Source organism: Callionymus lyra, chromosome 4, assembly GCF_982586985.1.
Source record: "Callionymus lyra chromosome 4, fCalLyr1.hap1.1, whole genome shotgun sequence".
NCBI classification, from domain to species: domain Eukaryota; kingdom Metazoa; phylum Chordata; class Actinopteri; order Syngnathiformes; family Callionymidae; genus Callionymus; species Callionymus lyra.
This window is the reverse complement of record NC_141821.1, coordinates 3,542,789-3,564,160: the sequence shown is the minus strand read 5'-3', so window position 1 is coordinate 3,564,160 and position 21,372 is coordinate 3,542,789. Positions and strand designations below refer to the sequence as shown.

At 42.6% G+C, this 21,372-nt stretch overlaps 2 protein-coding genes and 1 pseudogene across 4 annotated transcripts in view; all 3 read right to left on the bottom strand.

Moving 5' to 3' along the window:
* Positions 1-21,372, bottom strand: part of LOC148080571 (uncharacterized) — an 85,530-nt gene that overhangs the window by 17,094 nt on the left and 47,064 nt on the right. Inside the window, exon 1 of one of the 2 annotated variants that reach the window (XM_087788487.1) lies at positions 9,719-9,803. The exons of the other annotated variant lie outside the window; for it this stretch is intronic. Within the exon in view, the coding sequence (XP_087644613.1) occupies positions 9,719-9,737 (19 nt within the window). The 5' untranslated portion in view covers positions 9,738-9,803. Of the gene's footprint in view, positions 1-9,718; positions 9,804-21,372 lie in introns of those variants that run through there. 2 annotated transcript variants of the gene reach the window in all.
* LOC148080578 (uncharacterized) lies at positions 626-9,804 on the bottom strand. The gene is made up of 2 exons (XM_087788474.1): positions 9,719-9,804; positions 626-2,971 (listed from the first exon to the last, which is right to left on the bottom strand). Exons 1-2 carry the CDS (start codon positions 9,735-9,737, stop codon positions 1,410-1,412), a joined length of 1,581 nt encoding a protein of 526 aa, XP_087644600.1. The 5' UTR covers positions 9,738-9,804; the 3' UTR covers positions 626-1,409.
* On the bottom strand, positions 17,034-19,687 carry LOC148080577 (uncharacterized; annotated as a pseudogene). The gene is made up of 2 exons (XR_015710867.1): positions 19,660-19,687; positions 17,034-18,438 (listed from the first exon to the last, which is right to left on the bottom strand). The product of XR_015710867.1 is annotated as an uncharacterized LOC148080577 (transcript).

Below are 21,372 nucleotides of genomic sequence, written 5' to 3'. Positions count from 1 at the left end.
ATCTACTGACTCCTTCAAGAAACATCTGTGTTTGATGATCTACTGACTCCTTCAAGAAACATCTTAAGACGTTTTTATTTGTTCAGGCTATTCCTTGATTTTCTGGAACTCCTGTTGTGTTATTAGTTTTCTTGATCTTTATAGTATATACTCTATTGAATATTGTTTTGATTGTTTAAGCGCTTTGTGACCCTGGTCTGGAAAAGCGATATATAAATAAAAATTACTTACTTACTTGGTTCAGGCCCTGGTTCTTTGTTGCAGGCTGGCAAAAATGTTCCTTGACCGAGTTGGCGTAACCAACCAGAGACATATCTTTACTCGGTGCAAGAGATCACAAGTGTTTGACGCATGGATCTTCTCTGGAAGAGCAGTTTGGATGCTTGGTGGAGCCAGAGGTTCAGGCGAGCAGGCTGGCGAGCTCGGCAAGGAGAAGGTGGGGTAAAGAGGATGGGAAGCCAAGAGTGACAAGTGTGTCAGGAGTGTAAGGGCAAGGAAGTCAAGAGTGATTTGTTTTAAGCAGCTCCTCTTAAAACATCTGATTCCTCAGCCCCCATTGGCTAGAGATGGTCCACGTCCTTTGTCCTTCTGATTGACTTTGAAACTTATTTTATTTGACATTATTGGAAGATCTGAGGCTCACATAAAATGCTAACTTATCATAACTTTACCAGCTCTTTCTAAGGATAAGAATGATATCAAACATTACATATTATGAAAACACAATATTGAGATGTATGTTCAAACAGCATATAGTCATCAAAACACTTATGTTTGGTTATACAGTTCATGTGACTTTCTTCTTTGGCTTCTCTGTATCTGAAAATATTTTATTTAACAAGAAAATGACATTTAATACGCTAAAAGTCATCGGTCTATTCTGGTTTTCTCCGGTCATGTATGGAGACTGGCTGGCCGGGTCTGCATTCCAAAGTCATAAACCAGAACCTTTGTTTATAGTGGAAGCAAAAACAACATAGAAGATTTCACTACAGTTGTTACTCCAATGGTCTCCCTAAAACATAAGCTTCAGTCCAGTAACTTGCACAGAGACATCTTTGCTTAAAACTTAAATTCATCCTTCACACATGCAAAAGACAACATTATACAGTTTTATTAAAGTAAATGTGGTTAAGTTAATGTGATAAACATACTTTATTTCAACAGGTTTCCTTCATTATTATTCTGCAATGGAACCACTGAGATATGTGTCTCTTTAAACTCTAAAACAGTGGGCGAACAAGGACTTTGGACTGTTGTTTTTTTATGAATCTATCGTCTGCTTTGCTGTGTGCTGACTGGAAAAACAATTTCCTGAAGTAAACCTCCAGAGGGATCAATAAAGTTGATCTATCTATCCATCTAAAAGATGATAAGAACAATAACCAAAGTGCAAGCGGATGATTTTCTCACTCGTGAATGCTCATGTGTTTCTTCAGATTCCAACTCGCAGTATAAGATTTATCACACTGAGAGCAGGAGAAAGGTTTTTCTCCTGTGTGAATTCTCATGTGTTTCTTCAAATCCCATCTCTTAGAATATGATTTACCACACTGAGCGCAGGAGAAAGGTTTTTCTGCTGAGTGAATAACCATGTGTTTCTTCAGATGTCCAATCTCAGCAAATGATTTGCCGCACAACGTGCAGGGAAAAGGTTTTTCTCGTGTGTGAATTATCATGTGTCTGTTTAGATTCCAACTCGCAGTATAAGATTTATCACACTGAGTGCAGGAGAAAGGTTTTTCTCCTGTGTGAGTTCTCATGTGTTTCTTCAGAGTCCAACTCTCAGTATAAGATTGATTACACTGAGAGCAGGAGAAAGGTTTTTCTTCTGTGTGAGTTCTCATGTGTTTCTTCAAATTCCAACTCTCAGAATAAGATTTACCACACTGAGCGCAGGAGAAAGGTTTTTCTGCTGAGTGAATTACCATGTGTTGCTTCAGATGTACACTCTGAGTAAAACATTTACCACACTGCGAGCAGGTAAAAGGTCTTTCTCCTGTGTGAGTTCTCATGTGTTTCTTCAGATCCCAAATCTCAGCAAATGATTTGCCACACAACGTGCAGGTAAAAGGTTTTTCTCCTGTGTGAATTATCATGTGTCTTTTAAGATACCTACTCTGAGTAAATGTTTTTCCACATTGTGAGCAGACGAAAAGTTTTTCTCCTGTGCGTGTTATACGTTTTCTTAATCTATCTGCGTGTGCGTAACAATTACCACACAGAGAGCAGATGAAAGGTTTTTCTCCTGTGTGAGTTCTCATGTGTGTCCTCAGCATGCCAACCTGAGTAAAAGATTTACTACACAACGTGCAGGTGAAAGACTTTTCTAGTGTGTGAATTATCATGTGATCCTTCAAATTACTTCTCTTTTCAAAACATTTTCCACAAAACGAACCACTAAAAAGTTCTCGACAGCAGACTTTTGCGTGATTTATCAGTCCAGATTTTGATGAACATTTCTTCCCACATTCAGAGCAGATCAGTGATTTGTGATCATCTTTCTTCTCACTGACATGAACTTTTGGATTCTCCACAGAGTTTGAATCTGACTGAGTGTCACTGGTTTCTGTCCAGTCTTCACTGTCATCAGTGTCAGATTCAGAAGACAGCCCCCTCTGGTGGTCAGGATGGAGAGGTGTATGCAAGTAGCTGGCTGGTTCTGGTCCTCCACAGTTGTCTCCATCATCTTCTGCCTTCATTTGTGGAGTCAGGTTGTTGGTGTCATCATCATATTCATTCTTCACATCAACAGGAGTGTGGAAGAACTGGGAGGGATTTTTTTCTACGTCTTGTATTTTTTCCACTTCTTCTTTTATGAGTTCATGTTCCTCCTTAATCAGACTGAAGCTGCACTTCTGTTCCTCAACTTCTTCTTTAATAAAAGTAAGTTCTTGTTCCTCCTTAATCAGACTGTAGCTGCACTGATGTTCCTCAACTTCTTCTTTGATCACCAGCAGCTGCTGAACATCTGCAGGAACACAAACACACATGAGTCACTGACCAATCAATTATGAATGAACTCTTGTTGGTGTTGTATCAGTGGACTTGTTATACATTTGAAATACACAAGTTGATTATTTTTTACAGTTGTTACACATCTCGTAATATTGTCATACAATTCCTCCACTGTTGAAATCCTCATACACATTCATTACCTCCAGACTCTCCTACTACCATATATCCAGAACTCTGCTGCTCGTCTGCTCACCCACACCCGCTTCAGAAACCACATCACTCCGTCCTCAAAGACCTACACTGGCTCCCTGTCACATACCTCATACAATACAAGGTTCTCTTCCTCACCTACAAGTCCCTCAATAACCTGGCCCTCTCATATCTAACCAGTCATTGAGATGTATTCTGGGTGGGCCCCAGGGTATCCTCCTAGTTGGTTATGCACACGTCAGTGTAATGCATTCCAAAAAATATATAGTAACATTTGTCTTTCATACAAATTCACTAGACGAGAGTAACCAAGGAGTTAAAAGCTTTACACATTTTAATGCCCTGTTGTAAACCTGGTTCTTAGGGTTTAAAATTAGATGATTTGGATCATGAACACTTCAGTTATAACATTTTTATATTCCCACTTTAATGAAAGAGTAATTTATTTTATTGTATGTTACTCATACATTTTTTTTTACAGAACATCCGGTACCTTCTATGATCATGGGGAATGTGAACTCACTACCAAACAAGATCGACAAACTGGCTGCGCTGACAAAGAACATCAAGATCTACAGGGAGTGCAGTTTACTGTGCATAACTGAAACTTGGCTAACGGATAGCATCCCAGATGCTAACGTGGAGCTACCCGAGTTCAGCGCAGTCAGAGCGGACAGAGACACAAGAGCCTGTGGAAAGCGCAAAGGAGGCGGACTCCCGCTGTATGTAAACAAACGATGGTGTAACCCTGGACATGTGAGGATTAAAATCTCCACCTGCTGCAGGGACGTTGAACTCCTGGCGGTAAGTTTAAGTAAGTAAGTAAGTAATATTTATTTATATAGCGCTTTTTGAGACCAGGGTCACAAAGCGCTTAGACAATCAAAACAATACTCAAAAAAGTACATACTTTAAAGATCAAGATAATACTGAGAACAACACAGGAGTTCGAGAAATTCAAGGAAAAGCCTGAACAAATAGAAACGTCTTAAGATGTTTCTTAAAGGAGTCAGTAGATCATCAAGTGCAAAGAGAGAGAAGATCGTTCCAAAGCTTAGGAGCAACAGCCTGAAAAGATTTCTCTCCTCTGGTCCTGAGCCGTGTGCGTGGAACCATCAGTAGATTCTGATCCACAGACCTCAGAGCCCGAGCTGGGGTGTAAGGCTGGATCAGATCAGTGATGTAAGGAGGAGCCTGACCATGAATAGCTCTGAAAATAAGAACCAGAATTTTAAAGTTGATCCTGAAAGAAACTGGAAGCCAGTGAAGAGTTTTAAGGATCGGAGAAATGTGAGTTCTTCTACTAGAGCGGGTCAGAATTCTCGCTGCAGAGTTCTGAATCAACTGCAGGCGAGACAGCTCCTTCTTGTTAAGACATGAAAACAAACTGTTACAATAGTCCAGACGAGAAGAAACAAACGCATGGAAAGACCGTATTACCTGCCCAGGGAGTTCAGCCACGCCATTGTTGTCATGGTTTACATTCCTCCGCGGGCTGACGCGGACGTCATCCACAGCGCTGTGGCTGAACTACAAACACAGCATCCAGAGGCTCTTGTGTTAATCTCTAGGGACTTTAATCATCTCACTCTGGACAAAACACTGAATGCTTTTCACCAGTACGTGGACTGTAACACCAGGGGGGAATAGGACTTTACATCTGATGTATGCAAACGTGAAGGATGCATACACAGCCTCCCCCCTGCCTGCACTGGGAAAAGCTGATCACAATCTGGTCCTGTTAAAACCTCACTATATCCAAAGAGTGCGGAGGCTGCCTACAGTCACACGCACATTCAGGAAGTGGTCTCCTGAGGCTGAACTGGCCCTACAGGACTGCTTTGAGACCACTGACTGGGATGCTTTGCATGGATACCATGATGAGAACATTGAGGAGGTGGTTGACTGCACAACTGAGTATATCAACTTCTGTATGGACGTTGTTGTAGAAAAAGAGGGCCTTCAAAGATGGCGACACCCAGGAGCTCAAGCGGATACAGCAGGAACTCCGAGTCCAGCTCAGAGAGGCCAAAGAGCAGTACAGAAGGAAGATTGAACAAAAGATGCAGGAAAACAACATGAGGGAGGTGTGGGAGGGCATGAAAACAATCACTGGCTGCAGCTCCAAGAGGAAAGCCCCCAAGGAGACCGATGTGGGAAGGGCAAACCAGTTAAACCAGTTCTTTAACAGGTTTGATCACCCCATCCCACTCACACCTCTGAATGCAGATGCCCTCACCCCTCACCTCAGCCCCCAACTCACACAAGACTCCACAAACACAGATGAGGACAACTCCCAACCCCCCACCACACTACCCACGATCACAGCAGCTCAGGTTCATGGAGAGCTGAGGAGGCTGCGCCCTAACAAAGCTGCAGGTCCAGATGGAGTGTCGCCTCGACTACTGAAGGCCTGCGCGCGGGAACTGGGTCACCCCCTTCAGCACATCTTCAACCTGAGCCTGGGACTGGGGAAGGTTCCCCAGCAGTGGAAGACATCGTGCATCATCCCAGTCCCAAAGAAACCCCATCCTGGAGAGATGAACGACTTCAGACCTGTGGCCTTGTACTTCATCACCTTAGGCCACAGACCTGCCACGCCCTTGACCCCCTACAGTTTGCTTACCGGGAAAAGGTGGGAGTGGAAGATGCCATCATCTTCCTGCAACACCGATCAGAGGTAACAGTGCTGTGAGAATTACTTTTTTGGACTTCTCCAGCGCCTTCAACACCATCCAGCCTCTGCTCCTGAGGGACAAGCTGTCGGGGATGGGAGTGGATTCACACCCAGTTACCTGGATAAGCGACTACCTGACCGGCCGACCCCAGTATGTGAGATTGGGGGAATGCAGGTCTGACACACTGCGGACGACACAGCCATAGTTGGCTGTATCAAGAGCGGAGAGGAGGACGAGTACAGGGAGCTCATCCAGGACTTTGTCAAATGGTGTGACAACAATCATCTGCTCCTAAACACCACCAAGACCAGGGAGATGGTTGTGGATTTCCGGAGATCCAGGGTGCACCCAGAACCAGTTCTCATCAAGGGGGACTGTGTGGAGGTGGTGCACACCTACAAATACCTGGGAGTACAGCTGGATGACAGGCTGGACTGGACCACCAACACATATGCTCTGTGCAAGAAAGGACAGAGTCGCTTGTACTTCCTTAGAAGGCTGGCATCCTTCAACGTCTGCAGGAAGCTGCTACAGACCTTCTACCAGTCTGTGGTAGCGAGTGCCCTCCTGTACTCAGTGGTGTGCTGGGGGGGCAGTCTAAAGAAGAAGGATGCTTCACACCTGGACAAACTAATAAGGAAGGCAGGCTCTGTTGTAGGCACAGAACTGGACAGTCTGACATCCATAGCTGAGCGACGCACACTCAACAGGCTCCTGTCCATCATAGACAATCCACAGCATCCCCTTCACAGCACCATAGACCGACAGAGGAGCAGCTTCAGTGACAGACTGCTGTCAATGTCATGCTCCACTGAAAGACTGAGGAGATCATTCCTCCCCCATGCCATCAGACTCTTCAACCTGCATCACACATGACACGGACTCATCCCATTCTTTTTAACGTTTTATATACTTTTTTAATATTTTTATTTTTATTTTATTCTATTATTTTTTTCCTTTTTATACATATGTTTCAGTATATGTTAGACTGTACATAACTTGCATGCCTCTGTGTTCTATCTCTTTGTAACATATTCTGGAGCTGCTGAACCATGAATTTCTCTAAGGAGATGAATAAAGTATCTATCTATCTATCTATCTATTCAGTTGATTTTCAGTCGGGTGTTGCTTGTTTAAGCTGAAACCTCATTGGTTAAACTGTACATGCTTGATCGGTTGGAACAAAACCTGCACCACCCCGGGCCTTTGAGGACCGGTTTGGAGACCCCTGATGTTGAGGTTCTCTTTGGTTAGTAACGGCTGCCTCTCGGCGTGTGGCTGGACAGTAAACTGGACTGGTCCTGCAACACAGACCATGTATATAAGAAAGTTCAGAGTAGACTGTACTTTCTGAGGAGGCTTCGATCATTTAACATCTTCAAGAAGCTCCTCTGCATGTTCTACCAGTCTGTGGTGGCCAGCGTTCTATGCTGTGGTGTGTTGGGGTGGAAATGTGTCCAAGAGGAGTGTCAACAGGTTGGACAGGTTGATCAGGAGGGCTGGCTCTGTGGTTGGAATGAAGCTGGACTCACTGGTGACAGTTGCTGAGAGGAGATCATTGAACAAACTACTGTCCATCATGATGATGATAGTCATCCTCTGAACACTGTCATCAGTGAGCAGAGAAGCAGATGAAGCACGAATGCTCCTACCCAGGTGCGAAACAAATAGACTCAAGGACTCATTCATTCCTCGGGCTATTAAATTGTACAATTCTGAGTTCGGGGGCAGGAGTGGAGTGAGAGTATCTGGAGTAGTCTTTGTATCAGCTGCCCAACCCCCCACAGCCACCTCTCTCTGTTACACCTGAACAGGTGAGGAGAGAATTAAGGCGACTGAAGATCAGGAAAGCTGCTGGACCAGATGGACTCAGCCCCAGACTGCTCAGGGACTGTGCTGATCAACTCTGTGAGCTGGTCACACACATCTTCAACCTGAGCCTCAAACTGGAGAAGGTCCCGGTCCAGTGGAAGACCTCCTGTGTGGACCATCTGCAACACCGGGGTACCTCAAGGGACAGTGCTGTCACCTTTCCTTTTTTCCCTCTACACGGCGGACTTTACCTATGACTCCAGCAGCTGTCACCTCCAGAAGTTTTCTGACGACTCGGCCATTGTGGGCTGCGTGTCTGGGGGGGGGCGAGCTGGAGTACAGGTCAGTCATCAAGGACTTTGTCGACTGGTGTGAGAGCAAGACCCAAGACAAGGGAGATGGTGATTGACTTCAGGAAAAAGTCCCCACCACATCAACCGGTGAGCATCCAGGGCTCGGACATTGAGCTGGTGGACAGCTTCAAATACCTGGGTGTTCACCTGAACAATAAACTGAACTGGTCTACACATATCAACGCCTTGTACAAGAAGGGCCGAAGTCGCCTCCACCTCCTGGGGAGACTGAGGTCCTTCGGAGTGTGCAGACCACTTTTAAGGACCTTTTATGACTCTGTGGTAGCCTCTGCTATCCACTACGCTGTGGTCTGCTGGGGAGCAGCAGCACGGACCGGGACAGGAAGAGACTGAACAGGCTGGTCACGAGGGCCGGCTCTGTCCTGGGCTGCTCGCTGGACTCGGTGGAGGAGGTGGGAGAGAGGAGGACACTCTCCAGACTATCCTCCATCAGGGACAACACTCTCCACCCACTGCACCTGACCGTGGAGGAGCTGGCCAGCTCCTTCAGTGGCTCAGGCACCCCCAGTGTAGGACGGAGCGTTATAGAAGGTCCTTCATCCCAACTGGTGTCAGGATATTTAACTCGTTACTTTAAATATCCTGATGCTAATCCGTAGCGTGTTTTTCTTCTCGTGTGTTTTTATATTTTGTTTTTATTTTACTTTATTTTATTTTTATTTTATTTTTTACTTTACTTTACTTTATTCTGTTAATAGTGCTAATTTTCTAATACTGTAAATAATTTGTATATTTTTAATATCGTTTAATTTTATTTTATTATCTCTTTTACTATTTCTTTTTTTCCATGCACTTTATTTTCATTGTCCTGCTGCTGCTGTTGTAAAAGTGTGTTTCCCCTCTGGGGATGAATAAACGTTTTCTATTTTCTATTTCTATTTCTATCCTTTTTCTTTGTTGTTTTTCTTTGATCTATGTTCTTTGTCTTTATCTTTAGACTTAGATTGTGTAATTGTGTTATTTCTCTTTATTTCTCTTATTCTTAATTTATTTTTATTTATTTTTTTATATATAAAAAAATGCTGTTTGTATTGGCTACTGGAAAAAAACAATTTCCCGAAGGATTCTCCCAAGGGATCAATAAAGTTTTACCTCACCTTACCTTAATCACAGGAACATCTGAGATGTTTTGGAGATAAGTTCAGAGAGAATGAGATTGTCATGTACAGAGATAGTGAGTATATTGGTAGAAGGATGCTGGGGTTGGAAGTGCCAGGCAGGAGGTCTAGAGGAAGACCAGAGAGGAGGTTTATGGAGGTAGTGAAACATGAAGTTGGTTGGAGTGAGAGAGGTGGATACAGAGAACAGGGTTAGATGGAGGAGGTTGATTCGCTGTGGTGACCTCTGAAGGAGCAGATCAAAGAAGAAAATGACCAAGTGATCGGTTGAGAGACCAGAAGCTGAAGAAGATCGAGCTGGAGGAATTTATGAACGATGATCCGATTCACTTTAAAACTGGTGAACCAAAAGTTGAACTAGTTCAAATAGAAAGTAAACTTTCCCAACACTGAAGAAAATCACAGTTGTATGTTTTAGGATGAACAGCGGATTAAGATGCTATTTTCACTTCTTACATTTGTAAGTCTGACTCCATGATATCATGATCCACACTGCGTCATATTAATGACGTACACAACGTATGAACAATGTCATTATTCCACCTTGAATAGAAATATAAGTGTGTACCTGGATTTATGGTCTCCATCTCCTGCAGGATTGTCCTCCGTTTGGAGCTGCTTCGGTGTGTTCTGGTGGAAGAAAATGGAGGAGAGTGAAGCTCCTTTGTTAACCACTGAGTCACGTGGTTTTCTTCTTCTGGCGTCGTTGTTAGTCTTGAGTTTACACTGTTGCCATCTAGCGGCTGAAATATGTACTTCAACACAGTCAAGAGTATTTAGACGGTGAGAGACGGAAACCTTTTAAATTAGAACTGCATTAAAGAATAAATTTACTTTAAATTAGTAAAACAAATAAAACTGTTTAAAAGGATATGAAAGAATCCCAGACTTAAATGTTCACAGGAGCAGGAACCAGGGCCGGGTCTAGGCAGGGGCAAGAGGGGGCCTGGCCCCCTCAAATAAATGTTGTGCCCCCTCAAACCAGGGCCGGGTCTAGGCAGGGGCAAGAGGGGGCCTGGCACAATGCCCTCTCAAGATTTGTGGCTGCCCCCTCATACATGCCTGTCTAGACCCGGCCCTGGCAGGAACCCTCTGTAACAGATGGTTTAAGCAGTAGGATGATGACAAGATGACATCAGAAGCAGAGGTGATGTGTTTAGTGATAGACGTTGACAGTAAAGAAGAAAGTCTTAATGCTCCGGCAGTGACATGTTTTTTATGATACTGACATTTAAAAAAAAAAATTGAAACAGACGAATTCTCAAGAGAAATATATATCATGAGCTGTTTCTTAAGGTAAGGTAAGGTAGAACTTTATTGATCTCTCAGGAGGTCTCCTTCGGGAAATTGTTTTTTTCCAATAGCCACAGCAAATACAGCAATTTTTCATTAAAAAAAAATCAAAATAAAATAAGAACAAGAACAAAGAGAAATAAAGAGAAAGAACAAGATGATAAGTCTAAAGATAAAGAACATAGATCAAAGAAAAATAACAAAGACTAACATAGAACAGAACATCCTGATACTTTTACTCCACTCCTGCTCCCGAACTTTGAATTGTACAATTTAGTAGCCCGAGGAATGAATGAGTCCCTGAGTCTATTTGTTTTAGTGATGGGATCGGCAGTTCTTTTGAGTGTACTGAATCCCTAGAATCAGTTCATTAAAATTATTCGTTCAAAAGATTTGTTCAGTTCGTTCATTCATCAAATCACTAATTGGGTGCTTAAGGGGCCCTGACTGCAATTTATCTACTTCCTGAACGCAGCCAAACAATCCGTTACTAGGTTTAATGATTCAGACCCGAAGTTAACATTCACTGCACTTGAGGGACAATGCAAGAAAAAAAAGAAGAAAAAAAAAGACGCCCGGTGCGTTCACGGACAAGGACCAGTGACATTCGTGAGGATTTAGAAAATATAGAAGATCTTGAGGTGTGTTCACAGCCGAACTTGAATCCTCGTTCACTGACCGAATCCCTGACGCACGAATCACCGGAAGAGAATCCTTTTCACTGAAAGAATCTTTCTCGAATCCCGGGTGAGAATCACCGGAATAGAATCACCGGAAGAGAATCCTTTTCACTGAATGAATCTTTCTCGAATCCCGGGTGAGAATCACCGGAATAGAATCACCGGATGAGAATCCTCGTTCAGTCAAAATAAAACAAAAATAATAATAATAATAAAATGTAATATAAACTTAAATGAAATCAACAATACATTAAAAAGGCCTCGTTTAAGTAAAAAAAAATATTAAAATAAGAAATCCTTGTTTGCTGCGTCGCTCGCTGACGCCGAGGATTCAGCGAGTCACAGAATCCCTCCCACATCGCGGCTGAGTGAGTTCAACTGAACTGAGAAAGGAACGAATCACTTCATGAAGTGATTCGGTTCAGTACGTTCACTCAAAATATTCGTTCTTTCGAACGACACAACACTAATTTGTTTTGCACCTGGGAAGGAGCATTTGTGCTTCTCTGCTCACTGATGACAGTGTTCAGAGGATGACTGTCATCATCCATGATGGACAGTAGTTTGTTCAATGATATCCTCTCAGCAACTGTCACCAGTGAGTCCAGCTTCATTCCAACCACAGAGCCAGCCCTCCTGATCAACCTGTCCAACCTGTTGACACTCCTCTTGGACACATTTCCACCCCAACACACCACAGCATAGAACACTGGCCACCACAGACTGGTAGAACATGCAGAGGAGCTTCTTGAAGAAGCCTCCTCAGAAAGTACAGTCTACTCTGAACTTTCTTATATACATGGTCTGTGTTGCAGGACCAGACCAGTTTACTGTCCATCCACACACCGAGGTACTTATAGTTATCAACTATCTCCACCTCGTCGCCTCTGATGGACACTGGACGTGGCTATGTCCTGGACCTCCCGAAGTCCAAGACCAGCTCCTTGGTCTTTGAGGTGTTCAGCTGCAAGTAGTTCCTCTCACTCCAGTCACGTATTAGACTCCTATACTCATCTTCGCTGTTGTCCCTGATGCATCCAACAATGGCAGTGTCGTCAGCATACTTCTGGACGAGACTCAGCTCTGAGTTGTAGCAGAAGTCTGAAGTGTAGATGATATTTTTCGGGACTGTAACGATACAGGAAGTCTTCAACAGAGTTGGTACTTTCCCCAGCCGTAGACTGAGGTTGAAGATATGCTATAGTGGCTCAGCTAGTTCAGCAACGCAGGTCTTTAGGAGTCGAGCAGACACCTTATCAGGACCAGCAGCCTTCCCTGGATTAATCCTCCGAAGGACATCGTGTACCTGGAGTGAGGTGAAGCTTGGAAGTGGTTGTGTGGAGCTGAGGGGGCACAAGAAGGTGGGGCAGGTCCTGAAACGGGCAGCAGTGAGGGTGAGGTGACCTGCTCAAACCTGTTGAAAAAGTCGTTTAGTCCGTTTGCCTCCTCCACCGTGTCCACAGCGAGGCCTTGGTCTTGTGTCCAGTGATGGTTTTAACACCATCCCAGACCTCTCTTATTTCTTCTCGGTTCAGCTTCTCCTCCAACCTCCTCCTGTAGGTGTCCTTTGCCTCCCTCAAGCATCGCTTCACCTCCTGCTGAGCTGATCTCATGGCGTCCCTGTCCCTGCTCCTGAATGCCACTTTCTTCCTGTTAAGGACATCCTTGACCTCCTTTGTTACCCACGGTTTATTATTAGGGTAACAGCGGACAGTCTTAGTAGGGGCGACAACGTCCGAGCAGAAATTTAAATAATCCTTTAGACAGTGTGTCTGACCCACGATGTCTTCACCATGACACTTCAGTAGCACATCCCAGTCTGTTGTTTCAAAGCAGTCTCTGATGGTGTCCTCCACAGCTGGAGCGCTGTCCTGGTGACGCCTCGCCTCTCTGGTCGTGGGGGAGGTCTTGCTACAGTTTTTAGGGAGAGTTTTTCTTGCAAAGTGATTCAGACACAGGAATTCACTTCTTTTGAGTCTCAGATGATCTTGGTTGGTTCTACAAGACCTTTCTATTGTGTGTCAATCTACCGCCCGCCTGCTCCTCCGGCGGTGTTCTTGAAAGATTTCAGTGACTTCTTATCTTCCATTATTCAAATGGAATCTGTTCTTATTCTTGGAGACTATAATCTCCATGTTGATGACGTCACATCTTGTTCTGCTAAATAACTTTTAACTTTAACAGAAGCCTTTCATTTTGAGCAACATGTTTCTGAACCCACTCATCAAAAAAGCCACATTTTAGACTTAGTTTTTACTCTTGGCCTGAACATTTCTAATGTATCTGTACATGATGTTCATCTGAGTGATCATTCTCTTGTCTTGTTTAACCTGGACTTCATCCCTGAACCTAAGCCTTTGAAAGTTAGGTCTCAGAGGCGTGTCATCTCAGCTGATACTGCAGACAATTTGTCTGCTATGTTTGACCCTCTTTCCTTTGATGACTGCCCAGACGTGGACAGTTTGATTCACTGTTTCACTGATCATTGTGTTGAAATACTGGATCAAGTGGCACCTGTTCAATCAAACTTGAAAATTCAGAAAAAACAGTGCCCTTGGACAAATGAATCTCCTGAGTCTGAAGAGACTTTGTCGAAAGACTGAGCGTCTCTGGAAGTCCACTAAACTTGAGGTACATAGACTTCACCTCAGGGATCTGATGACTTCTTACAATGAGATGGTAGAAACTGCTAGATCTGATTACATCAGAAAACTGGTAGCAGCAAATAAGCAAAACCCCAATGTGTTGTTTGACACGATTAATTCTCTTGTGTCTCCTGCTCCTCAAATCACGCCTGTCTTCTGTGAAGCTGACATCAATGTATTGTTGAGATTTTTCATTGACAAAATTAAATTGATCAAAGAGAAAATCTCTCCCCCTTTGTTAGGGAACCCCTACTGTCTCTGAGTCCCTCTCCTCCTCTTGGTCTTCCTTCACTGCTGTATCTTTGGTTGATATTTCGACACTAGTGAACAAGATGAAACCTTCTCTTGCTCAGATGACGTCCTTCCTTGTAGGCTTTTTATCAAAGTATTTGATGCAATTGGCCCCTGGGTTACCAATATGGTGAACCTCTCCCTTTCCACAGGGGTTTTTCCCAATGCATTTAAACATGCCATTGTGGAGCCTCTGCTCAAAAAAACAGGCTTAGACCCAACTGACCTCAGTAATTTCAGGCCTATTTCTAAGCTCCCTTTCTTGTCCAAGATCTTGGAGAAGGTGGTGTCTGAGCAGCTGTCCTTGTTCCTGGATCAGAGCGACATCCATGAGAAGTTTCAGTCTGGCTTCCGTAAACATCACTCTACGGAGACAGCTTTACTGAAAGTGTCCAGTGACATCATGATGTCGGCTGACTCTGGTAAATCCACTGTTCTGGTTCTCTTGGATCTGTCCTCAGCCTTTGACACAGTTGATCACCAGATCCTGCTAAGTAGACTGAGGGATGAAGTGGGACTGTCTGGGTCTGTGCTAGAATGGTTCTCATCTTACCTTTCTGGGCGCAGTTTTAGTGTATCTGCCAATCAAATGAGGTCTGAATCGGCAGATCTGTTGTGTGGAGTCCCTCATCGTTCTGTTCTGGGTCCTTTATTGTTTTTGCTGCACTTGAGCCCCAGAGGCTGAACTTAGTCTATTGTTGATAGAAATCAAACAATGAGTGAAAACACTTTGCAGCTAAATGTGGACAAAATTGAAACTCTGGTGATTGCTCCTGATGATAAGATTCCAGGGATGAGTCAGTACTTGGGTGACTTAAGTCAGTCTGACAAACTGAGCCTGAGAAACCTGGGTGTTGTATTTGATAAAGACATGTCTCTTGTTCAACACTGCAGAAAACTGACCAGAAACTGTTTTCTTCAACTGAGAAAAATCTCTAAACTTAGGAAAATGTTGTCACGACATGATCTGGATCTTATAATCCATGCGTTTGTGTCTTCTCGCCTGGACTATTGCAACAGTTTGTTTTCATGTCTTAACAAGAAGGATCTGTCTCGCCTACAGTTGATTCAGAACTCTGCAGCCAGAATTCTGACCCGCTCTAGTAGAAGAACTCACATTTCTCCGATCCTTAAAACTCTTCACTGGCTTCCAGTTTCTTCAAGGATCAACTTTAAAATTCTGATTCTTACTTTCAGATCTATTCATGGTCAGACCTTCCATCAGTGATCTGATCCAGACTTACACCCCAGCTCGGGCTCTGAGGTCTGTGGATCAGAATCTACTGATGGTTCCACGCACACGGTTCAGGACCCGAGGAGAGAAATCCTTCCAGGCTGTTGCTACTTTTTTTTTTTTTAGAATCCCTTATTAGTCCAGCGAGGGGAAATTCAACCATTCACACATACTGATGGGAGTAGGCTGCACACTTGCGCCAAGTTCACCATCAGGAGCAATCAGGCTGAAGTGTCTTGCTCAGGGACACAACGACACAAGCTTGTCTGGAGCTGGGATTGAACCTGCAACCTTTTTGACTGCAGGCAACCACTCTACCATCTGAGCTATGTCACCTCCTAAGCTTTGGAACGATCTTCCTCTCTATTTGCGCTTGCGATTGTTTAAGAGCTTTGTGACCCTGGTCTGGAAAAGCGCTATACAAATAAAAATGACTTGCATACTATTAAATTTACTTGGATAATAATTAATTGGCATTATTAATTAATTATGAAACACTAGTTTGAATCAATCTCATTAACTGAAGTTACTACTTGTTATTAATGTTCTTTACTGAGAAAGAGGCTCTTAAATTGATTATACAAAAATATGAAAAATTGTAAAGGCAACTGGCGTACTTTTTATGGGATTTATTGAAAGAAACAAAGGGAAAAGGGAGAACAGTTAACAACAATGTAATGAAATGATGATGCTTGCTTTGATATCATGGAAGTAACAATATTAATTACTCAGGAAGTAACGGACTTGAAGGCTTTGATAATTGTCAACTTCTGGGAAAGCTTTAAGACTTATCTTAAGCTAATCTTGCTGCCTCTGATCAATTAGAAAAATCCCAACACATCAATCAATGCAAGAGTGACAATGTTACAGTTTCAGGAGAGAGGAAGGCGTGATGATGACGAGGAAGTTGAGGTGAGGAGGATGAGCAGGAGAAGCATGAATGAAGGCCCTGGATCCAGTGATGTCGGGTCTTCTTAGGTCCGGCCCTGGTTCTTTGCTGCATGCTGGCAAAAATCTTCCTTGACCGTGTTGGCGTTACCAACCAGAGACATGTCTTTATTCTGCTCGAGGCTTTACAAGTCTTTGACTCACGGATCTTTCTGGAATAGCAGTTCGGTTGCTTGGTGGAGCCAGAGAGATTCAGCCACACTTGGCTGGGTGCTGGAGCTTGAAGGTGTGCAGGTTGCTTGCGTCTTGAGAAGGTAAGCAGCTGGGCGCTCCTCTCACCAAGTTGCAGGAAGCAGGCAGGAGTCAGAAACGGGAGGGAAGAGTCAAGAGGATGAAGGCAAAAGGGTCAAGAGAGTGATTTGAATCATGCAGTCCTCTTTAAAGCCATCCACTCGTGCTCCTGATTGGTGGGTAACATCTGATTCCTCACCCCCACATTTATTTTCAAACAGCATATAAACATCAAAACACTTTTATATTTGGAAATATGTTTCATGTGACTTCCTACTTTGGCGTCTCTTTACCTGAAAGCATTTTATTGAACAAGAAAAATACATTTAATACTCTGAAGGTCACCTAGTCATTCTGCTCTTCTGGCCATGCTGGTCTGCGGCCATGTGTGGACCTTGGCCGGGCTTTTGATGCTAGAAGACTCCTGGGGGGGGGGGTCTGCATACCAAGGTAGTCGTGAAACAGAACTTTGGTCTTTCGGTTAACAGCAAAAACAACATGAAGGATTTCACTTCATATCTAAAAGATGATAAAAACAATGACCAGAGTGCGAGCAGATGATTTTCTCAATCGTGAATGCTCATGTGTTTTTTCAGATTCCATTTCTGTTTAAAAGTTTTATCACACTGAGAGCAGGAGAAAGGTTTTTCTCCGGTGTGAGTTCTCATGTGTTTCTTCAGATCACATTTCTGAGTAAAACATTTACCACACTGCGAGCAGGTAAAAGGTTTTTCTCCTGTGTGAATTCTCATGTGTTTCTTCAGATGTGCACTCTGAGTAAAACATTTACCACAATGAGAGCAGGTAAAGGGTTTTTCTCCAGTGTGAATTCTCATGTGTGTTTTCAGATCCCTACTCTCAGTAAATGATTTGCCACACTGTGAGCAGACGAAAGGTTTTTCTCCTGTGTGAAATCTCATGTGTTGCTTCAAAGTCCCACTCTCACTATAGGACTTACCACACAACGTGCAGGTGAAAGGTTTTTCACCGGTGTGACTTCTCATGTGTTTCTTCAAAGTCCCCCTCTCAGTATAAGATTTACCACACTGAGAGCAGGAGAAAGGTTTTTCTCCTGTGTGACTTACCATGTGTTGCTTCAGATTTCCACCCTGACTATAGGATTTACCACAAAACGTGCAGGTAAAAGGTTTTTCTCCTGTGTGAGTTCTCATGTGTTTCTTCAGATTCCCACTCTGAGTAAAACATTTACCACAATGAGAGCAGGTAAAGGGTTTTTCTCCTGTGTGAGTTCTCATGTGTGTCAATAGAGTGCAACTCTGACTATAGGATTTACCACACACCGTGCAGGTGAAAGCCTTTTCTATTGAGTGAATTCTCATGTGATCCTTCAGAATACTTCTCTTTCCAAAACATTTTCCACAATGAGAACAACGACAAGGTTCTCGTCCGCAGACTTTTCTGTGATAGGTCAGACCAGATTTTGAAGAACATTTCTTCCCACATCCAGAGCAGATCAGTGATTTCTGATCATCTTTCTTCTCACTGACATGAACTTTTGGTTTCTCCACAGAGTTTGAACCTGACTGAGTGTTACTGGTTTCTCTCCAGTCTTCACTGTCATCAGTGTCAGATTCAGAAGACAGCCCCCTCTGGTGGTCAGGATGGAGAGGTGTATGCAAGTAGCTGGCTGGTTCTGGTCCTCCACAGTTGTCTCCATCATCTTCTGCCTTCATTTGTGGAGTCAGGTTGTTGGTGTCATCATCATATTCATTCTTCACATCAACAGGAGTGTGGAAGAACTGGGAGTTTTTTTCTTCTTCATCTTGTATATTCTCCACCTCTTCTTCTTTAATGAGTTCATGTTTATGTTCTTCCTTAATCAGACTGAAGCTGCACTTCTGTTCCTCAACTTCTTCTTTAATGAGTTCATGTTCCTCCTTAATCAGACTGAAGCTGCACTTCTGTTCCTCAACTTCTTCTTTGATCACCAGCAGCTGCTGAACATCTGCAGCGACACAAACACACCTGAGTCACTGACCAATTAGATCGAGCTGGAGGAATTTATGATGATGAACGAGAAGGACTTGAAGAACTGCCTCAGTATCACAGGAGACTCACAGGATCAACCAGTGAAAGTAACATTTTCCAAACATCAACCTGTAACCAAGTTCTGTTAACTTCTGGTCTATAAAGATGAAATTAGTTGACTTGTTTTACGCCATCTAGTGGCTACAGTAATGTTCACTTATTAAGTGATTCGAAAAAAAATACTTGTTTGTTTTGCCGAAGTCACTAAACAAAACCACTTCTTTATCACAACTGGAGAATATTTCGGGTACTTTTAAGCTTAGGTATCGTGAACTAATGCGTCAAAAATACACTAGACGTGAATTACATGATATACGAATATCAACAGCGATCAAGCCAACACCCAGAGTCTGCTAAATGTGTCGTGCGCGCATACTTTGCTTAATACGGTTGTGCCTGAGCCAGAAGTCTCATACAAAACATAAACACAAGAAGCTCTTTAAAAGTAATAGAAACATGTAATAGTTAAATTTCACGAATGAATCCAGATATTTCCATTAAAGAAACTGCATTTACTTTCAAGATATCTTATCAAATATTTTAAAAGTTTTAAAATGTTCCTTTAAATCTCAATGTGTACCGTTTTTAACTGTGTATAGAAAATACCCCTAGTTTAGCATGGCTGGAATTGATCTAGACTGAAGTAGACTAACTGAAGAATAGACTCAGGAAGTTTCATCAAATTCTTTCGTGTACTTAAAAAAAAAGAGGCCAAACTAGTGATATTTTATCCACACATTTGAAAACAGCATCCAAGTGTTCACTTCATAACAGTTATAAAAACCCACTAAAGCCTCTACTTATTGGAGACACGACAGTAGTATTACAAAAACACAACTTAAAATTCCTGTGATTTCTCAAACTAAATGTAAAATACTTTCTGATATCTCTGTAAAATATGATTACTGTGTTTATGTTAAAATAGATATAATAATTGTTGACTTTGGTTATATATGTGCTTTGTCACTAATTTAATAATAATAATAGCTCGTAGCAACATATAGAGAGAAAATAACTATGAACTAGTTCATTCTTGGAGACGTGAACTTCTGAAAATACTGAATTATAAACTGAACTAATTCATTTTAAAGCTGGTGAACTAAAAGTGGAACTAGTTCATGTATAAAGTTCAATTTACCAACTGTGGTCTCCATCTCCTGCAGGATTGTCCTCCGTTTGGAGCTGCTTCGGTGTGTTCTGGTGGAAGAAAATGGAGGAGAGTGAAGATCCTTTGTTTACCACTGAGTCACGTGGTTTTCTTCTTCTGGCGTCGATGTTAGTCTTGAGTTTACACTGTTGCCACCTAGCGGCTGAAGTGTGAACTTCGACACAGTCAAGAGTATTAAGACTGTGAGAGACGGAAACCTTTTAAATTAGAACTGCATTAAAGAATATTGTGGAGCAATAGTAATATTTACATATGGAAAGAGCACCCCTTTGTTATTTGTTTATTTATTATTTATTTATTTTTCATTATTTTATGTTATTTTGTGAGTTTTGTTAATTTGTATCATTCATGTGTGCAGAACAATTGTATTTCTATTTTTAGACAGGGACAGTGAGTTAAACTTTAGCAGGCACTATGGGCAGCTTTAGGGTCTTTGTGGGTCCGTGCGGCTCATTCGAGTCATTCGATGAAGAGCGAGCATGTGCGAAGCAGCCGAGTGAAGTGTTTCTGTGTTTCTGTCTACAGGTGGGTGAATGTACGAGAAAGTTAATAAGAGTGACGCGAATGGTAATAATATGTCAGTGATACGCAGAAAGTGTGATAGTTGTTCGTGTGTTAGACTGACAGGAGGCGTCTGAGTTTGTGCATTACCCGTGACAAGTTATGTATTTAAATTAGAAGTATGTATTGTATGCGCATGTGTGAGAATGTTGTGAATGTTTATGGTGAGACTTGTTAGATTGGAAATTATTCTACACTATACGTATACGCCATAAGTTAAATTAATGCTAAAAAGATGATCAAAATATAGAGTATAAAATACTAGCCTCATCTAAGCGCTTAAACGTTTAAATACACATTCACAACCAACATTTCACTTTCATACTGATATACACTGTCTCAAGGGTAGCTTGAAACAGACTAGAGATTATTCAGCGATTTAATGAAGGACTGTCTGTCTGCTCTGTTCACACCCGTGGACGTGAAACAAAAGAGCAAGAAAGAACACACCCAAAAGAGGGGGGCTGGAAGACAAAGGAATCCGCCCACACAACAGGGAAGCAAGGTTGCTCTCCAGGTGACTCAAGACGGGAACTAACATCAAAGAACCACTGCCCCGGAACAGACGCCCCCTGGACAGGAAACTTTCCCTTAAATATAGAGAAGACCCATAACCCAGGAGCGTCTTTCCCGGAGCTATCGACCTGTACAGCTGCCGGCAAAGAGCGAGTCCGATCGATCGTAAAAGTTTGCATGTTTGTTTGTTTTGAAGCGGTGAATAAACGACCGTACACTCTGAATTGATCCTTTTTTCTCCATAAAGCAAAGTATTAAGACCCGGAGGTGACGTCGTGTTGGAGCGACGGAAACGGACTCCGGTTTTATCCGTTTTAGACTGAGAATGGAAGGTTTGATAATATAAGGTAAGGTAAGGTAAGGTAAAACTTTATTGATCCCTCAGGAGGTCTCCTTTGGGAAATTGTTTTTTACCAATAGCCAGCAATTTTTCATAAACAATAAAAAATAATACATAAAAAATAAAATAAGAAGAACATAAAGAGGAAGAACAAGATGACACAATCTAAGTCTAAAGACAAAGACAAAGAACATAGGTCAAGGAAAGAAAAACAACAAAGACAAAGATACAGAGACTAACATGGAACAGAACATCCAGATACTCTC